This window comes from Purpureocillium takamizusanense, chromosome 5, assembly GCF_022605165.1.
Source record: "Purpureocillium takamizusanense chromosome 5, complete sequence".
Classification (NCBI taxonomy): domain Eukaryota; kingdom Fungi; phylum Ascomycota; class Sordariomycetes; order Hypocreales; family Ophiocordycipitaceae; genus Purpureocillium; species Purpureocillium takamizusanense.
Genome location: NC_063072.1, coordinates 2,226,670 through 2,246,707, shown reverse-complemented (window position 1 = coordinate 2,246,707; position 20,038 = coordinate 2,226,670). Strand labels below are relative to the sequence as shown.

The window sequence follows — 20,038 nt, the reverse complement described above, 5'->3', positions numbered from 1 at the left end:
GCTGTGTTCGCATCGAGGTCGAGCGCGCGTGTGAAAAGACTCGCAGCCTGCAGCCTGTCTGCAACCTCGTGGAGTGCAAGGCCCGGGCAGCAGCATGACATGGGGAACCGATCTTAGCCTGCCCGGGCGTCCTCCATGGAGAAGCTTTGATGCTCCTCTGATCGGATGGGATTTTAGCTACGCACTATGTATGTACCTACTGTCGCAGCCGACATCGACGTCTGTGCACCGACGGCTATTTTCACAGCCATGTTTCTCGGCTGGAGCTTGCCCGACCCAGATCAAGGTGCTGCCACCATCGCCTGCTCCCGGGGATACACATACAGTACATACGTACTATTCATGGTCAGCAGCAACCGCTGCGGTGGTGGTCGGCACTGCCGTTTCGAGCGGACGCGACGACGCATCTTGTTCCGTTGGAGGAGCACCACCGTCCCCCTCAAGGGCCTCTTGATGCCCCAACTCGGCTCGAGGACAAGACAAAGCGGCGGGCGGACGGGACTGCGCCATCCAGGCGGAAGGAGGCAACACGGCACCGGTCGTGGAGGCGCGGCGTGGGAATGGCGGTCAGCCGTAACACGTTGCGGGAGGCAAGAGTGCGAATCCTCCTCGAGGGCGAAGCAGGAGGCTCGCGATGGGATGGGATGGGTGGGTGTGTGGGCGGACGCCGGGTGCGTGGCGCCGTGTCCACGTCAGACCAGGGATGCCCAAGGGTTCATCGATTAAACTGCGAGCCACACGAACGCCTGTTCATCACCGCCATGCCCCCCGGACCACCAACATGCAGGCCGAGCACGCGCATTGCAACCAACAGGTTGGAGCCTTCGCTCGGCGCCCGCTGGCGCTTCACATGGATGCAGCTACCAGCGTCATCACACTGGAGATCGAACGCATCCCGCTTCAGCGCCGCCCTGGTCTGGCCTGGCCGGGCCTGGGAGCCGCCTGCTTCCATGCTGCCAACGGGACCGGACCCCCCCCCCCCCCTTCCCCCCATCTCTCTCTCCGTCCGGACCTACAATCCAGCGTCCCCCTAGCACCAACGCCACATGGTCCAAGGGTGGTGGCTACACACATATTTAGCAAGCAAGCACCAGCCCCTCTTCCGTGACCGCTAGACAGGGCAGCAGACTCGACACCGCCTTATCGGCCAAAAACGCATCACCGGGTTAACACGTGTAAGCCGCGACTGAGGCGAAGCCCGCTGCCATATAGAGAGGTCGATCATTGGCAACGACAGACCGACTGCGGCGAGAGTGGCCGTCGCTCCCGGTCATGCCGTCCCGTGGCTCTAGTGTAATGCGATGCGTGGCATCGTGGGTGTCGTGCCTCAGGCGCAAAGGCGAACCCAAATCTTGATGCCCAAGCGACGATGGCGGCGATGAGTCGTCACGCCTGCTCCGTTCCGTTTCGCAGGACATGCCCGAGGGAGGAGGCCAACTGTTTCCCTCGGACCGTCTCTGCAAGACAAGATGCTCTGGTCGGGCTACATACTTGGTGCAAGCTGCGACGGTTTTGGACGAGTGTTTCTTAGGCACAGCGTTTCCACCCCGTTGCTCAGGCGTCGTGCCTGGAAGCCTCGACACACTCAGCCAAGTCAAGTGAGTCGAGGCATATGTATGCAGTGCCGGCGGCCGCCTTCCCGTGGCCTATCGTTGCGCGAGGCTGGTTCCCCATGTACTAATTCGGGAGGGTGGCGTGCGGCTGTTGGGGAGCGACCGCGAACAAGCGACGCCGCACCAACACACTCACACACCCACACGTGCCTTTGGCGCACTTGCCACAGAGCTACGCAGGCTAGAGAAAGGGTGAATGGGCCGTTGGGCTCCCATACACATACATACGTGGCTTTGGAGAGAACGAACCCGGAGGCGGGCTTGAGGCGGCCCGGTGAGGAAAGCGCCAACTTGTTCAACAAGGACCTACTGAGTTACTACGAAGTAGTTGTAGGCCATGTACTTCGTACGCATTTTGTTGGCCAGCATGCATGACAGACACCCACTTCTGATCTCAGGCAGCCCACGGCACGGCTCCGCGGAGCGACGGCTCGACCCCCCGTGCGAACATCCGACGTCATCTTCAAGGTGAGGTGAGGTTCGGCATGGCGCCTCCAAGTCCATCCGTCGCCCATGGAATCGGTGAGCACAAGGTGATGCGAACGCCGCCACGGCAAGAGAAATCACGAACTCGGGCGCTACAGGCACCCCACACGCCGCACACAGGACATCAACCTCCACCGCCTCGAGGCAGCTGGCACGACGACTGCAGAACTCCAAGGGACGTGCTGGGGCGCAGTCAGAAAGCACAGGTGCGTGCTCGACGGCAAACGCAGCTCAGCCCAACGTAGTCGACGATGACGCCGGCGGCGGTTCAGCCCACTCGCCGCGCAAACGTGGCGGTGAGAGGCCTCTCTTTTCCTGACCTTGGGCATCTCCCGGGTGTCAGTATCAGGTACCAAGACGCACAAAGGCCGTCGTCTCGCTCGTTCAAACCGCGAACTGATTGATGGTGCTTGGGCCGTCAAGGCTTTCTTCTTGAGGGCTCGCTGTCCCGTTTCACCATGGCGGCGGTAGGATGATGCGCTAGTCATCGGGGACGACTTGCTTTTTCTAACTTGGGCGTTTTACCTTGTTTCTTGGTTCGAGATTGCTCCATGCAAAGCAATGCCTTGGGGCACCATAGGCGTGCGTACGTATCTCGGTTCCTACCCAATGTCTGGGTGACACCACGAGAAGGCTGGGCGGGGGGGGGGGGGCAGACGGAGCACGTTGACAGCCAAGACAACCACTTTTTTGTCAGTGGACGTGAAAGGGGGATGTTTCAGAGTTGTGCTCTTGCAGCGCAGCATCGTGATGTGTCGACCGTCTGGACCAATGGGCGGCAGACCGCTTCCATGTTAGCAGCGGCAACAGGCGCCCGAGGCCAGCATGCCAGGGCGACACGGGTCACCGGCGGACCGGCAAGGCAGATGGGGTTGCACTCAGGGCTCTGAGAGCCGTGGCCGGCGACGAGGTCGCTCGGTTTGACGCCCGCAGCATGGGCACAGGTGCTGTACTGTTGTAGTATACGTTGTGTGCGAAGTAGCGCATCGTGGTTTGCTCACCTGCGGTTTCAAACATGCTGCGCGTGTTCGTACGGCGCGGCGCATCAATGCCTGGCTGGCGGGCGGGCTGCATCGATGCCGCATGGTCGGCCTTGGCCACCAGCAACCAGCCCACCGGATGCGAGGATGCGATATTATGGGTTCACGAAGCGGAGCTGTTGTCCGGCATGGCATGGAGCACCTCGGGAGGGCGCGGGCGGTACTCAATACCTGGGGGCTGGTCGTCGTACAGCATGACACCAAGGGCCGAGCTGACGGCCGAGCAAAGCGGTTTGCATTGTGACTGCTACGTCAAGAGTGTATGTATGTATGTATGTAGAGTCTCTGCATGGCGGGCGGGCGGGCGGCGGCGACGATGCGGCAGCGCGCAACCCAAACCCAAAGAAAGAGCTTGCATGGTTGGGGCAGTTGGTTGGTCGGACGGGGGAGTGTAAAGTTTGCTTGCCGAGCAGCAGACGCGGTTTGTGCGACTGTGACGATGATGGACAAAGGACAGGGCAACGGTGGTGGGCGGTGACGACGGAAACCAATGCAAAGACGAGGCTTGCTGGCTTGATTGCTTACTTGCTCCTTGATGATGAACGGCACTCGCCGAGTGACGGACTCACTTGACTGACTGACTTGAGGGTCTAGAAATGGGGTGAGGCGGGATCGTTTTGGTTGCCATGAGGTCGCTCGCTCGCCATTGTGGCTGATACAGGAAACCGAAGAAGGGTCTTGTTGGGCTGTGCTGGGCTGGACCGGGCTTCCAATGGACGGACGGACGGTCAACAAGGGACGGACGGGGCAGCACGTGCTGTTGGAGCGGGCAAATGGAAATGACGCCATTCCGAGACAAAACAATGAGGTGAGGTCGAGTTTGAGATGGTGAATGAACAGCGGGGGAAGGGGGGGGGGGGGAGTGCGGTGCGTTTGTGCTCACTGACTCACTCAACCTTTGGAACTACTACGAACTGTACTGTATGTACGAAATAACCCGGCAGCCATTTTTGCCGGGCACGATCCGCAGAGGCCTGGCGCTGATGATGCCCACGAGAAACACGATGATGAGCGTGCTGGCGTTTTTGGAGAGCTCTAGGGTGGTTCGTCCCGACTCGGCGAGCATGATAGCCGAGTCTCAGGAAAGACCAAGGAACTTCCCCCCCTTCTTCCCACCCCTTTTCACGGACATGTCCGAGGTATGGGCAAGGTCATGGTGGCTATGTGTTTCGAACAGGCACCAAAAGCAACAACATGGCAGATGCTATGTACTAATCCAGGGGTAGGTTTTTTGCACTTTGTTCGTGGGGCTGCGGGCGGGCGGCAAGTTATCGCCTTGCTCTAGGTGCCTTATTATGGCTACTGGGCCTGCTATGCCTTAGTTACCTACCTACCTGCAGTGCCTACGGTAGGCGGTAGAGTTTCAGAGTCGCAGTGCGCCGTGGGTGGTTTCCAGAGGCCAAGGTGAGGTGGTGCCTTGATCAGTAACGTTAGTAAGTAGTATGACGGACTGCCCGTCCAACTGATGAGGGGTCCAATGATAATGCACCGGAACCAACTCCGCAGACATGGCGCGGTACTTGATACCTCGGGGACCTTGTTTGGGAGAGCGTGGCTCGACTGACTGACTGTACCTTCCTTACCTTGCCTTGCCTTACATACCATAAGGTATCAAGGTAAGCATTTTCATTGACGACAAACAAACACCCTCGCTCCGTTCCGGCTTGCCTCATCTTGCCTTCCCTTGGCCTGTTCTGTTCTGCTTTGCCTGCACGTAGGTACTTCGTACTGTACGGCAGCACCGCTCTGTGAGCCACTCGCTCTGTAAGCGTCCAGAGGGGAGACCCTGATTTCCCCCCCTTTGGCCCCCACCCCACTCTATTTTTTCCGAGACCAGCAAGGCTACGACGTCCATCCGACCTACGCGCCCCACGACGACGGGCCATCGATCGTCCTGAAACTGCTCTCATCACGGGCTGGACTACTACAACGGGGGATTCTCTGTCGCAGGAAGCAGACATCGACATCGACATCGACACCGACATCATGGCCGACGTCCCCCTCCAGGTCATCTCGGAGAACGCGGCCTCGGAGCGCCGCATCACGCCCTCGTGGACCATCACGCAGCTGCGCGCCAAGCTCGAGACCATCACCGGCATTCCCCCTTCGTCACAGATACTAAGTCTCCAGCCGTCAGCGGGGGCGGAGCGCGTCCTCATTGACGGAGACGACGAGGACAGCGTGCGCCTGTCCAGCTTCCCCCTGGCTCCCTACGCGGAGCTGCATGTAAGTCTTGGGCCTCTACCTCATTCTGATTTGCTCCCGCCCCCAGCGTGACGGGACGTCGTCCAGGATCCTGGGTTTTCCTCCCGGCCACGAGCGTCGTTCCCGTGCTGCCAAGCTCTCACCGTCCTGCCCTATGTGCATGTCGGAAAATGTCTCATGCGTCCGCTCTGCCTGCTGGATCGATGCGACGCTTGGCTGTCGAGGCGTTTTGCGGCAGCGGACCGGGCAAGCGGCCGCATGACCAACCGTGTCGATGACGCCGAAGCGACACATTGCGCGCGCAGAGAGAGAGAGAGCAAGGAGAAGGGCCAGAGAGGCGTGCATGGGTCGGTCGGCGTGAGGCTTTCCCCAGCCGACGGCTTTGTCCATGCGTCCAGCCAGGTCCAACGCGCATCACTACCCATCTCCGCTACTGCATTGCTACGGGCGTGTCTCTGGCCGCGAAGGTGCGTGGGATGACCGAGAACATAGGCTGACGACGAGCGGTCGCGTTGCAGGTGGGAGATGCCCGACCGCCGGGTGCGAGACCCAACTACACCGACACATCCGGGGTGGACAAGTACGTGATGCCCGAGGATGAGTACGAGAAGAAGACGGACTCTGTGCTGGCATGGAAGAAGGCGCAGAAGCTAGGCCGCTTCGACCCCAACGCGCCTGACCACGAGCAGGCCAAGCTCGCAGCCCTAGACGACGAGGTGCGCCGCCGCGGCATCCAAGTGGGTAAGCGGTGCCGGGTTGGGGGCGAAGACGCCCGCCGCGGCGTGGTCCGATACGTGGGCGAAGTCAATGAGATCCCCTCGGGCCGAGGAACTTGGGTCGGAGTGCAGCTGGACGAGCCGGTGGGCAAAAACGACGGCAGCATCGCGGGAACCCGATACTGGGGCGAGCCAGTGGAGCTCAAGCATGGTGTCTTTGTGCGGCCGGAGAGGGTCGAGGTGGGCGAGTTCCCACCGCTGGATGACTTGGAGGACATGGAAGAGATTTGAGCAGGCCGGCCGGGACGCCTTGGTACGCTGGGCGGCGGGCGAAAAGGGGGAGGGCGAAAAGGGGGAGGGTGCGGTATGCTGCGGACGACCTCACACCGACGCCACACAAAAGACATGCCTGACCAGTCACCTCGGCAGTGGCCGCGTCACGCCACCGCCGCTCAAGGCTGCGGTCGATCATATCCACGAGTGTTATACGAGCCCACGCACATAACTTGGGGTAACGCTTGTGCTTCCCGGTCCGCAGATTTATACATGGAGTCCGGGCTATGTGACTAATGACGACACTGGGCGCCACTGTCGGATCCAGGCCACGACACGCCTGTTTTCTTGCTATTTCAACAGACATGCGCCGCTGGTCCTGTCTTGCCGCGACATGCAACCTGGTACGTCTGATAGACATGAACCCGTCGACCGGGAGTGTGGCGTAAAGGGCCACGTACATGGGGGCCATGGTCGCGTGGCAAAAGAAACCGGCCGCTGCGCTCGTTGCTTTTAACCTCACCCTCGAGGAGCAGCAAAAAGGTGGCGGCGGCCGCGGCGAATCCGGGCGCACGGGACGACGGTTCGTCGCGCGGTGCTTTTTTGTATGGGAACGACTAGGCTGGCTGGCGTGGAACAGTGTCCGTTGTGATCGTCCGTGAGTACCGTACCGTACCGTGGGGGATCTGTGCAGTGCCCGCCTAACACCTACCTCAGCGTCCACGGGCGAAGAGAGGGGGCGTGAGTTGCGGAAGAGTGAAGCAGCCAAGTGCGTACCGTGGCTGGCATGGGGCGCTTCCGAGACCCGGCACTTGACGGGCCGGGCGGATAGGTCGGGGCCCGGACGACAACGGCAAGTGGGAGTCGAGATGCGTTGCTCGGTTGCGGCCGCATACAATATACTGTACTTGTCGACAACTTACGATAGTACAGAATTGCTCCTGCCATTACTCGGACGATTCGATCATGCATCCCGCCAGGCAAGTCCCAGTCTTCCATGCGCAAGCATGAGACTAGAAGCAAGTCTCGGGCTCGGCCACCCCGTGTCGCAGACGATGCGCGCCGTCGTCTGGAAAATCGACACCTCGCCCGTTGGTCGGATCCATGGCACGGCGTCGAAACGCGTTCAACAAATGAGCTCCGCCTACAACACAGGCTGGCTCTTACGCGGTCTCTCTCATTTTCCCGTTACGTACTTGGACAGCCCAAGCGCAAGAGATGCTACCCCTCCAGCCGCTACTTACTACTACTACTGCTGCTACTTACCTAGTACTACTAGTAGGAGAGGGCGTCGTAAGTCGTCATTACGAGGTCTTGAAAACCGGGCCGTTCCCGCTACTACTAGGAGGGCGGCGGGCATTCTTTGTTGGCGGTGGGTTGGGGGGCGCCCAAGCCTTGTGTTTCCTCCTTGGTCTTGCGAAGCCCAGTCTCGTGGGCCCTCGAGGGTCTCACACTCTCCAGTGGTAGTTGTAGTTTTACGTACGTATGTACGCCGGCAGGTGGGCTCGGTCGGAAGTCTCACCAACAACGAGTCTTGTCTCGCACACTGCGGGCGGACGGGCGGGGAGGGGGAGGGGAGGGGGGGGGGGGGGCGCGACTCTTGTCGGGGCCAACGCTCGATAGGTACGAAGTAAGTACGTCGTAGTATGATTGAAGGTCGCGGGTAGACACGGAAGACGGGGAGGAAGGCTCTTGCGCGTGCGCGCGCGCTGTCACGATGTACTTCGTACGTAGTGCAAAGTAGTAGTACCACTAGGTGATGCAGAGGTGCATGAGGGTGAAATGAAGAGACTCCGTTTAAAATGAACAAAGTAAGTGGTTGCGGACTTTCTTTTATCTCTCTCCTCTCGCGCGACTGCGCACATATAACGATGGAACACACAGTGAGAAAAGGGGATGGCGGCGATGGATCACGCCGTTGTGAGGGGGGGGGGGGAAACCGGTGTAACGATGACGACGACGACAACGATGACAATAGGTGAAGCGCATGCAGTCGCCGTTGGCGCGAGTACACACTACGAGCGAGGGATGGAGGTTCCAAACACTCGGAAAGCGGCTGCTGGCTTCTGCGGCACTGGCTGTGGGAGGTGGTTGATGGTTGGTGGTGGTGGTGGTAGTGGCAGGGGCGGCGGATGGGGGGCCCGCCGTTTCGTGTGCTTGGGAGGGGGGGGGGGGGTTTCGCCTTTGTTGTTGGTAAGACTGCCTTGTCTGTCCGTCCGTCGACCTTTTGATGGGAGGCCAAGCAAGTACAAGCTATGAACTTTTACTACAGCTTGCTGCCGCTTCTTTCTACCTGTCCCTGCACAGAGCCGTGCTCACTCAACGTTCGGGTTCGGTAACGCTTGTTTGTACATGGACGTAGACGCGATGGGATGGGAAACAGGGTTGGTTGGGCCAGGCGCGTTTTGCGTGGCGGCAACGTTTCCCGTCGTCATCATCTCGCGTCGTGGTAATCATGATTCCATGGTGCCCTTGCCCTGCCCTGCCCTGCCCTGGCTGGGTCACGAGAGCGTTTTTGACGACCGATGGATATGACGACCGCCACCGTCCTCTCTCCTCCCGAGCGCTCCGACTGCTGCTGCCGCCCATCCGTTCAGTCGTTGCCCTCACGCATGGATGGGGCCACCCACCGCCGCCTCCTCCGGCACTTTGGGAGAGGGGGAGAGATGAGTCTGACTTGCTGTACCAGAGACATGGAAGGAAAGTGTATGCAAAAAAAAAGTGCCGGATGAGCGGTCGAGCAACAGCGGAGTTGACGATGATTTAGAAGAGAAAAAATGATGAGTTTTGCATGTACGTGGTAGACACGCAGCTTTCTTTACCTGGTTCCGGCCAAGACAATAGTTGGTTACGTGTACCGCGCATGCACGGGTTTCGGCTGTCACCAGACGCACCACAGAGACAGACAGACAGACGCCCGCTCGCCGCTGGGCTGGGCTGGGCTGGGCGCGCTTTCGTTGTTGCTTGGCTGGTAGATGGTGACGGACCGACTGACTGACTGATCTCTGACGCCCAGCCCGCGCCCTTGGTCAATGCCGGCCGACCCGGGCCCGACTGACGACCATTGGGCCCGTCGGCCGGAGCAACTTGTTAACTCGGTCCTGACGTACGTACTTTATAATTCCCTTTCCATGAATCGGTAGAGCCTGAGTCGAGAAAGTCTTCGCGCCCAGCCGGTAGCGTGTCGTGGCGGTGGGCAGCTGCACCGTGGGCCTCGGCGCTGTGTGTTAGTGGTTGCGGGCGCTGGATGCCCAGACATCGCTGCGTTCACAAGGTTGAGGTGGCGGCGTCGGGATGCTGCCCCGGGTGGTGCGGTGCGGTGCGGTGCGGTACCTGCGCTGTGGGCGGCTGCTGGCTGCTGCGACCAAGTACCTCAAGACCCAGGCTCTTCGATGCCCGCTTAGAGCCTTGGCCAAGCAATGGATCCTTAGTACCTAGCCTAGGTAGCGTTGGTAGTACAGTAGGTTACAGTACTAAGGTTCGCAGCGAGCCCCCACGGCGGCTGTTTTCTAGCCCGTGGAGGTGGCGCGGGTGGGCTCCACCGCGACTCGCCTGGGCGCCTCTCATCATTGTCCCCTGGCTGGCTGGCTGGCTTGGCGGTTTGCCTTGCCACTCTTCCACTGTCACTGCTGCTGCCCGCCGGTTCCATGATGAGGCCCCCCCCCCCCAAGTCTTGAGGTCTTCCAGCACTGCGCCGGTTGCCGGCCGTTCCATCGGCTCCCCGCTCGCCTGTGCCGCACCGCACCCGCCCGCAAGGCAATCAATCAATCCATGGCACTGGTGAACACCCGCCCCCCCCGCCCCCCCTTCTCTCTCTCCAGTCTACCCGCTGAGAGCTCCTGGTCCCATCCATCCGTCTCTGGGCTCGATCCATCCGCTTTCCTGCATCGACATCGCGCAGTTCCTCCCGACCGCACGAACCACTCGCCCTCCCCCCCCCCCCCTAGTGCACCCTTCTCTTGCTCAACCTTTTCCTACGACTCCGACACCGTCTCCGTCCCTGCCGTCTTGCGCCTGATTTAATCAGTCTCGCCGCAGGCGAATCCAGCTGCGGCACCGCCAATCACTCGCCCAATGTCGTCGCTCGTCTCACACTAACAGAGAGCCCGAGCCCGTGGCCTCCGCGGCTCCTCTCGACTTGCCCGTCGCCTGCGCCATCCATACGCACGCAACCCATCCACCACCCCCTTCGCCCCAGACGCCACTGGCACGCATTTCCCGGACGCTGAGATCAGTTTCTTCGCCTTCCGTTGCCGCTGTCCGCACACGGCCCGACATCGCCCCAGCAGCATCGGCTCCTCGCGACATTCCGATCGGCCATGGCCGCCGCGCCGTCATTGGACCGGGTCAGCCGGCTGATGGTGCTGCTCTTCGCGCTGCTCTTCGCTGCTGCCTTTGTCGGTGCCGATGATGGAGGCGTTACTACGGAGGCAGAGAGCGATGTTCCGGAGTGGGCGTCCAACAATGCCCTACAGCTGACGCTGTCGTCTCAGCCGGGGCTGCAACTGACCACGATCCCGTTGACGTCGAATCTTGGCCTCAACGAGTCGAGTCCGGCTCGCGGGGTGAGCTGCCTCGGCCGCCACATACCAAGTCTCGCTGCTGACGTGGGAGTTCTGACAGATTGTCCGGATATACGGCAACATGAAGCCCGCCAACGTAACCAACTACAACGAGATCAAAGACCACGACGACGTCGCATATCTATCCTGCGACAAGCCGAGCGATGACAGCTTCATCAACCCTGACAAGATGCTCAATGATTTGATGAAGCAGAAGCCAAAAGCAATCGTTCTCTATTCCACCAATAAGAACTGGTGCTCCATCAGCGACACCGACTCCCTCCCGTACACCAGCATACTGACCATGGCGGACGCGGGCGAGGCAACCGAGGTCCTGAGCTTCCTCAATGGCACTAGAGCTGGGCGAGACGTCAAGGTCCTCATCTCTGGCAATGCGACCGACAACCACGGCGGCGGCGGCGACACGGGCAGTGGAGGCAGCAACTCGGCGGTGGCGATGAGCATTCTATATAGTATCACGGGCCTCATCACTCTGCTGTTCCTCATCATCATCGCCACGGGTGCCATAAGAGCGCACCGCTACCCCGAGAGGTATGGACCCAGGGGCGCCTTCGGTGGGCGGCCCCGGCAGAGCCGAGCAAAGGGGCTGGCCCGTGCCGTGCTCGACACCATTCCCATTGTCAAGTTTGGGAACCAGCAGCCTACCAAGCCGGACCCTGAACTCGAGCTGGACACGGCCACGACGGATGGTCACGACGCGGCCACACAGCGATCCGTCAACGAGGAGCAGCCCGACACCGCCACCGGCGCAGCGGCCGCTCCTGGGTCTAGGCGACAGAGCGGGGAGACGTCGAGGTCCACACGCAACTCTTCAGCCCTGACCGACGCCGGGCATGGCGAAGACAGCCACCCAGGCTGCTCCATCTGCACCGAAGACTTCAAGGTGGGCGAGGACGTCAGGGTCTTGCCGTGTCACCACCAGTTCCACCCCCACTGCGTCGACCCCTGGCTGGTCAACGTGTCTGGGACATGTCCGCTCTGGTGAGTCTTGTGAAACCTGAGAGTCGGCAGCGGCTGCTAACGTGAATTAGCCGACTGGATCTTCGACCTAGTCAGGGCAACGCCAACGAAGGCTCCACCGCCGGCGACAACGAGTCCCTGGCGCCACCCCTGGCCATGGAAGGCGAAGACGAGCACGCTTCCTCTAGCACACATGGCCACCGGTTGTCGCGCCTATTTGACGTCAACAGGCTGCGGCAAGCGCCCGTGGAGGAGCGAATCGAAGCTCTCCGACAGATGAGGGCACAGGGAAACGAACACAGCCACGAGGCTCACGACACGGAGGCGACGGATGCAAGCGACAGGCCGCATGGCGCACGCCTGACTGACAAACTCAAGGACAAGTTTCGCATTCGGACCCGTGCCCAGCCTGCCCAGCGCCACCGGGAAAGTCGAGGCTGATGAGGCTACGCGAGCGGCATGAGAGCCTGTGCGAGGTTAACCGCCTAGGTCTGGCGGGCTGGACCCCATCAACGGCCGGGCCTCGCTGTTTCTCGGCGAATTTGTAAAGACCGAGGAGGGGGGAGGGGGCGAGGGGCGTGTTTCGATCTTGGGCTGCGCTGTTATGGGAGGCGTTTGGGACATTCAGAACACGGGATGGGCACAGGAGCATTTGAGGAGCATGGCACGGCGTTTGTTGCTTGACACATGAGAGCAATGTGTTGTGCTCGAATCAGAATGAATGTATACGGAGTACATGTGCCATTGATTTACCATAGTGTTTTGCCGGCATCAAGCACTGTAGCCATGCCGCTGAGTCGCACTTCCTTCGTTGGTCCACCGCATGTATCACAGGCGTCAGGGGCGACCTCGGATGCCATTCCTCTGCTTTCCTGTCCACGCCTGCTCGTTATAGAAAGCGTGCCTACCTGTTTAATGGCACGGCCACGGCACGAACCGTTATTGTGGCAGATAATCGCCGCCCTGGCCGGTCGCGCAACTCGTCTCCGCGCCCTGGTGGAGCGAGGTGGACATCCTTTGTTTGCCCATCATCCTAGAGGCAAAGCATCTTGCCCTCCTTCTCGATCAGGGGAACGTCTGTCGGCTAAAAGGGCTTACGACAAGGCGACGGCAGCATTTGGGCCTTTTGAAGCTACCTTTTTGCTTTCTTGACTTGTCTTCCCTCTTCATTGTCTTTATTGAAACCTCTTCGCTTCTTTGGGACGACCCTGAGCAACGATCTGGCCTGCCTTGTCGCCCGTCCGCCCATCCTGAACCCTCCCCCAGACCTAGAGCTCGACCAGCTCAGTGAAGTCTCGCCACATGTCGCCGCTTCGCCTCGTCTCCTACTCGATGAGGACATGATACCGCCGACAGCGGGCGTGCCGCCTGTGAGTGTGCCCGAGGCGGGTCGGATCGCGAGCATGGTGTTGTCCCTGGCGGCCACGACGATCCTCACTCTATTCCTCAGTGAGCTTTTTCACTCTCTCCTCGCACCGGTTTCACCGGCCCCCCGGCCCCCCAAGATCTGCTGCCCTGTGCTAAGACTCGCCCGCAGCGCAGAGGGTGTTGGCTATCCGATCATGGCGCCGTCTGCCGCTTGTCGCCTGGTGTGAGTGACCTCGCGCTTTCCCCGCCGTCCAGCTTGTTTTCCCGACAGAGAGGGAGGCCTCTGCTGATGCCTGACAAATGCCAGTGGTCTTTGCGATTTACATCGATTCGTACCTATTCGTCTTTGGGACGGCCACGCTGCAGCACGCCCTTGGTATAAACGCGAGCCACGAGACGTGCGACAGCGCCATACTGCTTTGCCTTGTGTGCTACGTCACGACAAAGGTGATGGGCAGCAGAAACCCCCCGATGGGCACGTTGAACACCCGGCTGACACGGAGACGCGTCGCAGATTGTGAGATTCCCGGAACACCATCTCGAAGACATTGATCGAAGTTACTTGTTGACCTCATCGTTCAGTTCATCTACCTCTTCTTGGTTGAGAAAAGCGTGCGTGGTCCATCTTGGGCGCGAAGTACTTCTCTAACTGCAACTGCCAGCACATCATTCGCGCGACTCCGAAAATGAGGGTACAGTCCAAGTTGTACCTCTTCAACTCGTGTGGGATGCTCAGCATGTACATCATCGTGGCGATTCCGAATTTCGTATTGTGAGCTCATCAAAGTGTGCTTCTCCTTGTCCTCCTGAATTGCTGACGGGCGTAGCCGCATCGTTGAGCTGAGGGAGGGGCACTGCATCATCGGCATGAAGAGCCAGGCCATGATCCCTCTCATATCTTTTGACGCCATCGCCAATGTGTACTTGACGCTCCTGTTTCTCATACCGCTAAGCAGTGAGTATCCTTGAGCAAAGGGCAAGGGCGCGCGAATCGACACCGTTGACACGGGGCAGAGCTGTACACTTTCAAGAATATGGCCCGCACACCGGCAAACCGTCGCCTCCGCATAGTTGCAGTCAGGACATTTGTCGGTGCTTTGTGCACGCTGACCAGCAGTATTGTGCAAGTCCTCGCCCCTTTGCTTACCTGTCTCAGAGATACTAACTTGAAGCTCCGACGGAAGCAACCTCACGGTTCTCACGGCGCTCAACGGAGAGCCCGGCTGGGTATGTCTGATGTGCTGCAATTGCGACAGTATGAGACCATGGACATTAGCACTCGTACTCGATGAGGCCTAACGTCGAGTTCCAGTTCTTTTCTCGGCCTTGATTATCCAATGGGTCACTTCCCGCGACAACGCGGGAGCCATGTCCAGCACAGCATCCTCGAGCCACAGAGCCCCAATCCCTCCCGATTGCATCACCCCGAGCTCCACAAGACTCGCGACACCACGCAACTACGCCACGAGATCGCTCTTAACCATGGACGATGTATCCGCCCCCAGCTCGCCCCAAACCCCGTTTTCCCGTGACTGCTCCACGGACGGCCCAGGGGACCCCACGGTGCTGGGTGAAGCTATCCCCACGGCGAGGATTAGGCACCAGGGTGAGCCAAACATTCCCTCGGCGTACGACAGAAAGGCGCGACGTAGCGGCGACGTGAGATTTGCCGAGTATCCGCCACCGCTGAAACCGAGCTGCGGCACCCCAACTCCTGATAACCACCGCGTTCCGAAGCCCGCGGCAACGGGCACTTTGGTGGCAGAGCCACTAGGTGACGTTGGCTCCAAGTCAAGCCATCCGTTGCCAGATCCCTAAGGATTTGATGACGTGGGCTTTTTTGAATCTGTACGAACGGTGGCAGATATCGCGCGGTTGGAGAAGTGCGGCGGCCGTACTGTTGGGAAACGGTGCTGGATAGCAAAGCCTTGGATCCTAATTACTTTGTACCTTCTGTATATACTCGTTTCCGCTCCTCTAGAGATCCCCTATTCTTCTCAAAAGCTTGTGTCAGATGGGTCATGTGCAGCAATGACGCTCTTCTTGTCACGGGTGCCCGTTGGCTGCTCACGTCAAGTTTGCCGGCACAAGCTAGCCCGTGTGTGTACATACAATGTGTCTTTTCTTGTCTTGTCTCACACGACGGAGCCGCGGGAGCTGCCGAGACACGGACACGCGCCAACTCAAATACGTACGTACTTGATGCAGTACATACACAGGGTACATAGCAATGGTGATGTTGCCCGCGCTCGTGTCTTCGCACTACGTAAGTTGGTACGCACGCACACATGTCAGCTCATCGCCCACCTACTTTTACGACACGTACAAAGAAGTACGTACAACGTGTGCTTCGTTTTGTTGCAGCAAGTCTCCCCCGTCAGGCTTGGAGCCCGACTCGTGTTGTCCCCCGGGGAAAAAAAAACCAAAAAAACCAAGTGGGCGTGTGACCGTCACGCGCGCATCGTAGTAAATAAAATACTACCCACGTACTAGATAGATGCATGACGGCCGGTTTCCACGTACATGATGCAGGTCTCATCCCACGTTGCGGTATCCAGGGGTCCGGGGTCCCAGACTTCTCAACGAGCCCGCGGGGTGCAGCAGGCTGCGCGGTTTGACTTCGTGTGGCCAACGGAGAGACAAGCGGGGATACTAGCAACACCGTTCTATACCTTGTACGACGCAGGCCTTATAATGCATGCATGCATGCAATGCAGCATGGGCGGTACCGATCCGGTACCGATCCGGTGCTTCCATTCTAAAGGGTTGTGTGTGTGGCTATGTACTGGTAGTGGCTTTCGCAATCTATATACCACCGACACGCCGTCTTGCTGTGTCTGTTGCCCCTATGCCACCACCCTCTCCTGCACAAACAAATATGGAAATGGGCCGCATCTCGCCAAAGATGACGCAAGCATCCAGAAGACTTCCTCCGCGGCGTGCAGTCCCAGTCCCCTGATATCTCTCGCCGATATATGCCTCGCGAGATGTTGAGCCGTTGCACCCCTGGCGGGGCGTTGAAGGTGGATCAGTCAAAGAATGTACGGCGAAGAGATGAACCAGCCGCAGACCGTGCGATTTGGCCAGCAGAATATGTGATCGAAGAAAGATAAGCCGTCCAGACGGCGCCTGGCTAGTGTACAAAGAAATAACCGGGTCCTTTTCGCGTCGCAACGCATTACAGGGTGGCGTAGAGCTGTCCGGCGCTGCTGAGGCTTCGGCCGCCCGACATGAGCCTGCCCTGGGAAACCATAAAGTACGAGTAGGCGTCAAGAGACCCGAGGCCGTCGAGCTTGGGAAGCATCTTGCGGAGGAAGCCGTTGACGTCGCCGCCGGTGGGAGCAAACTCGGTAAGCCAGACGGGCTTGCCGCCGCATGCCTTGGAGGCTGAGTTGATGTGAGTGATGAGGGTGTCGGCCCACTGGGCGTCCGAGTACCAGTGGACGGGGCAGAAGTCGACACGGCAGCGTCCATTGCACGCCCTGAAGAAGGCATTGAGCCAGTTGACGCCCTGGTTGGGGGCGCCGCTGTTGGTGATGGACGGGGCGCCGATCTTGACCTTGCCGGCGTAGGGATTCATGTACCTGATATGGGCTTCGGCGGCAGCCTCGGGAGTCATGTTGGATTGGCCGCCATTGTCGGGCTCGTTGAAGCTGAGGAAGGCCTTGGCGCCGTTCTGGATGGCCCTCTGGGCATTGGCGGCCCAGCGGTTGGTGTGGACGGGACGGTCTCCCCAGAGCATAGGAACGAAGCTGAATCTGCCGTCGAAGCCGTTGGGAGTCTGGTCCCAGTTCCAGCCCCAGCCGCACTTCTGACAAGCTCCGCCAAGGGCATTAGCCATGCCAGCGTCGTTGAAGACCATGCCGCGCTTGGAGAAGGACATCGAGGCGACTGTCGCGTTGTTGCCATTGTCGTCGCCCTGAGCTGCGAGGGCCCGGGGCACCTCGTTGGCAGTTTCATCAGTGGTGGGCTCGTGTCCGGCATCAAGCTCGAGATTGAGGGCCACCTCGACCGGCTGCTTTACATCGGTTTCGTCGCGGACTACGTTGAGGTGGTATTCGGATGGGAGCACGATGGCCTGTTCGGCGAAGGATGCGAAGGCGCCTAGGGCCAGAAGAGTTTTGGCGAGCATCGTGGATTGTTCAGAATGGAGTCGGTTTTCAGTATCTAAGAGGGTACGACGTGATTAGCATTGCTTCCAAGCCTTGATATACTTCACAAACTTGGGTGTGCATGCGCTCGCACCTGCCTACCTTGCTTTCGAATGGGAAAGTACGAGAAGATTGAAGAGAAAGAAGGGGATGACGGGCACAAGCAGGAAATAGAAAGACGGCTGGGTTGAAACGAACTGTCGGTTGCTGGAGCGAAAGATTGTTCCAAACACGAGGGCGAAGGAGTGCGCAAATATATAATCAGAGGAAAAACGATGGAGTGTAGGACGAGGAGGGAGGGAAAGCAGTAAATAGGAGGAGCCCTGTGAATGGGCGGTGGACAATAAGGCGAGGCGCGACATTGTACTGTGCGTCGTACCCAGCGGGAGATGCCCCTGATAAGGCAGGCGCAACCGGCTGTTGGGTGACGGGCACTTGCCTGTGGAAGAAGAGCCGCCGGTGCTGGAGGTTTGGTCTCCTGAACAGGGCTCGCCGGGTTTAGCATATGTTTCCATTTCCCAGTACCGACAGGGTACTGGTATCTAACTCTTGTTATCCTACACAGCAAGCAAGTACAGTATTCGCTATCTTACGCATCCTCTTCCTGCATGTCCAACACAATGGACTAAGTAGGGTAAAATGGTGTGCAAACAGCCTCCTTCTCCATCCACACAGCATCGCGAAGTCTCTCATCGACACACGACACCCTAGCCAGATCTCTCGTTGAAGATGGAAGCCAAAGCCATGGCCTGTGCCTACGCAGAAGCGGAAGAGGCGCCACCGCACAAGTAGCCTCGAGGCACTGACCGCTTGCAACACACACGCAGAAGACTGATCACAACGGTTGCTATCCGGCACGAGCGTGCCAGAATTGCGCCGAAAATGTGGCATCACGGCCCACGCGACCGGCGAGGCCTGGGCCGTGGGGAGGGCCATGCTTCGATTCTCGAGCACCGGCCCAACGGGTCGTTGACGGATACGCTCGAAGAACAAAAGATAGCTACAGCATTAAGGTTAGGGACAACTGTTGACACTGCAACAGTCATGAGGCAGCAGCTTCTGCTCTCATCCCCAAGACTTTAAACGACAGAGGCCACCGTCGGCGTGGCAAACGTAATCTCGCGAGACGACATCACCCGTTGCCTCTAGGCGGACAACTGCCTGTATTAAAAGCAGCCAATAGCCGCACTCAATCTGGAACGGCCTCCATACATTGTTGTTGTGAAGCAAACTCGGGCTGTGACGGCTGTGGGCGACTGGACGGATGTCGTCGTCGGCCGGGCCGGCTGGGGTCGCGTCTGCAGCACAGGATGCTGCGGTAACATTGCAGGGGCCCCGCCAACCCCAGGAATTTGCATATCAAGGGTCGTTGGTACAGCCACTGATGCCAGGCACTGGCCTCTGGTTGGCCCTCGTCTCTGTCCAGGGGGCGTGGCGTGTTGGACCGCCACCTCGCCGCCAGTCGAGTAACTAACCTCTGTTCCTTTCACCTAAGATGTTGACACTTGACACCCCGGCAACAATTCAACGCGTAAATCGAGCACTTATGCTGCCCTCATTCATGACGGTAAAGTGCTCACCGCAGTTTTCTCCTCAAGGCTGCTCAGGGCGCGACCTATATGACTTCCAGCCGTTGTTGGTCCTGCTTTGATGCGCGTTCCACCTCTGCCATGCGGCCCCATGCAAACAGGCCCCCCCAGATTGCACTTATCATACTTTGTAACGAGGAGGAACAATTGTGCAAAGAACGGTGCGGCCATGAGATCCGAGAACGACCGTATGCGCCTCGGTCCGCTCCGTTGGTCAGCCGTCCGCCACATTCTGACGGATACAGCTCGTACATACTGTTGCTGTATTGGGCACAAGTCGGGCCTCTTTCGCATCTCCTTTCGGTATGGTCAGCATCTTCGAGGAGCAGGGGGTCACCATCTTGTTTCGTGCCACGGTCGAAAGCGAGCCATCATCCAAGCTATTCACGGAAAAGCGAGTCGTCATTGACTTCGGCTCACCCTGAGGCGGCATCTTCGTCGCGTGCGACGTGTCACATCTCCGAAAAATACCGCCACGTCGGCGATTTGGGCTACTCCTTTTAATAAACAAAAAAAAAGCGCCAATTCCAGGCCTGTTTACCCAGAACGCATGGAGTACACTGTTGCTTGAGTGCGTCTCATGAGTTGAACGCGTGGCGTTGGAGGCAGTATTTAGATTGCAAGTGTGTGCCGCATCTCCTATATCAGCTTATTATTACTCAAGGACGGTGAGGCCCCCTTCGGGGAGCCAACAGCGACTGCCTGGCGTCGGCGCAGCACCAATCGTTTCGTTGAGGTGAGGAGAACTGACCTACTTCGTAAAACCAACCATGTCGCCCACGCTGCCCTGGTTCTAGAACCGGCGTCGGCCGGAAAACATCCGTTCGCACAAGTGCATACTTCGTACTACGTACTTCGTAATTCAGCCTGGCTCTTGGCAGAGCTCGGGGATTCGGGACGGAAACGTTCATGCCAACGGGTGTCACGTTCTCCCAGTAGAGCACTGACAGAGGGTGATCTAGGTCAATACCGTTCGCGTGCCATTGACGATTTCTGTCGTCACAGCAGGTGCAATTTCGCTTCCAGCGTGCTGATCTCCCGCTGGCGAAATACC

General features: G+C 59.1%; 4 protein-coding genes across 4 annotated transcripts; 3 read left to right on the top strand and 1 right to left on the bottom strand.

Moving 5' to 3' along the window:
* Window positions 1-5,125: 5,125 nt before the first annotated feature.
* JDV02_006252 (uncharacterized protein) lies at window positions 5,126-6,351 on the top strand (the record flags this gene model as incomplete). The annotated part of the gene is made up of 2 exons (XM_047987629.1): window positions 5,126-5,365; window positions 5,863-6,351. 2 exons carry the CDS (start codon window positions 5,126-5,128, stop codon window positions 6,349-6,351), a joined length of 729 nt encoding a protein of 242 aa, XP_047843615.1.
* A 3,876-nt stretch (window positions 6,352-10,227) lies between these two features.
* JDV02_006251 (uncharacterized protein) lies at window positions 10,228-12,657 on the top strand. Its single transcript, XM_047987628.1, has 3 exons — window positions 10,228-10,898; window positions 10,957-11,897; window positions 11,948-12,657. Exons 1-3 carry the CDS (start codon window positions 10,653-10,655, stop codon window positions 12,315-12,317), a joined length of 1,557 nt encoding a protein of 518 aa, XP_047843614.1. The 5' UTR covers window positions 10,228-10,652; the 3' UTR covers window positions 12,318-12,657.
* A 1,273-nt stretch (window positions 12,658-13,930) lies between these two features.
* Window positions 13,931-15,062, top strand: JDV02_006250 (uncharacterized protein; the record flags this gene model as incomplete). The annotated part of the gene is made up of 5 exons (XM_047987627.1): window positions 13,931-14,016; window positions 14,072-14,199; window positions 14,259-14,343; window positions 14,417-14,499; window positions 14,557-15,062. The coding sequence occupies 5 exons, from the start codon at window positions 13,931-13,933 to the stop codon at window positions 15,060-15,062; spliced, it is 888 nt and encodes a 295-aa protein (XP_047843613.1).
* A 1,360-nt stretch (window positions 15,063-16,422) lies between these two features.
* JDV02_006249 (uncharacterized protein) lies at window positions 16,423-17,376 on the bottom strand (the record flags this gene model as incomplete). The annotated part of the gene is made up of 1 exon (XM_047987626.1): window positions 16,423-17,376. One exon carries the CDS (start codon window positions 17,374-17,376, stop codon window positions 16,423-16,425), a length of 954 nt encoding a protein of 317 aa, XP_047843612.1.
* Window positions 17,377-20,038: the final 2,662 nt, after the last annotated feature.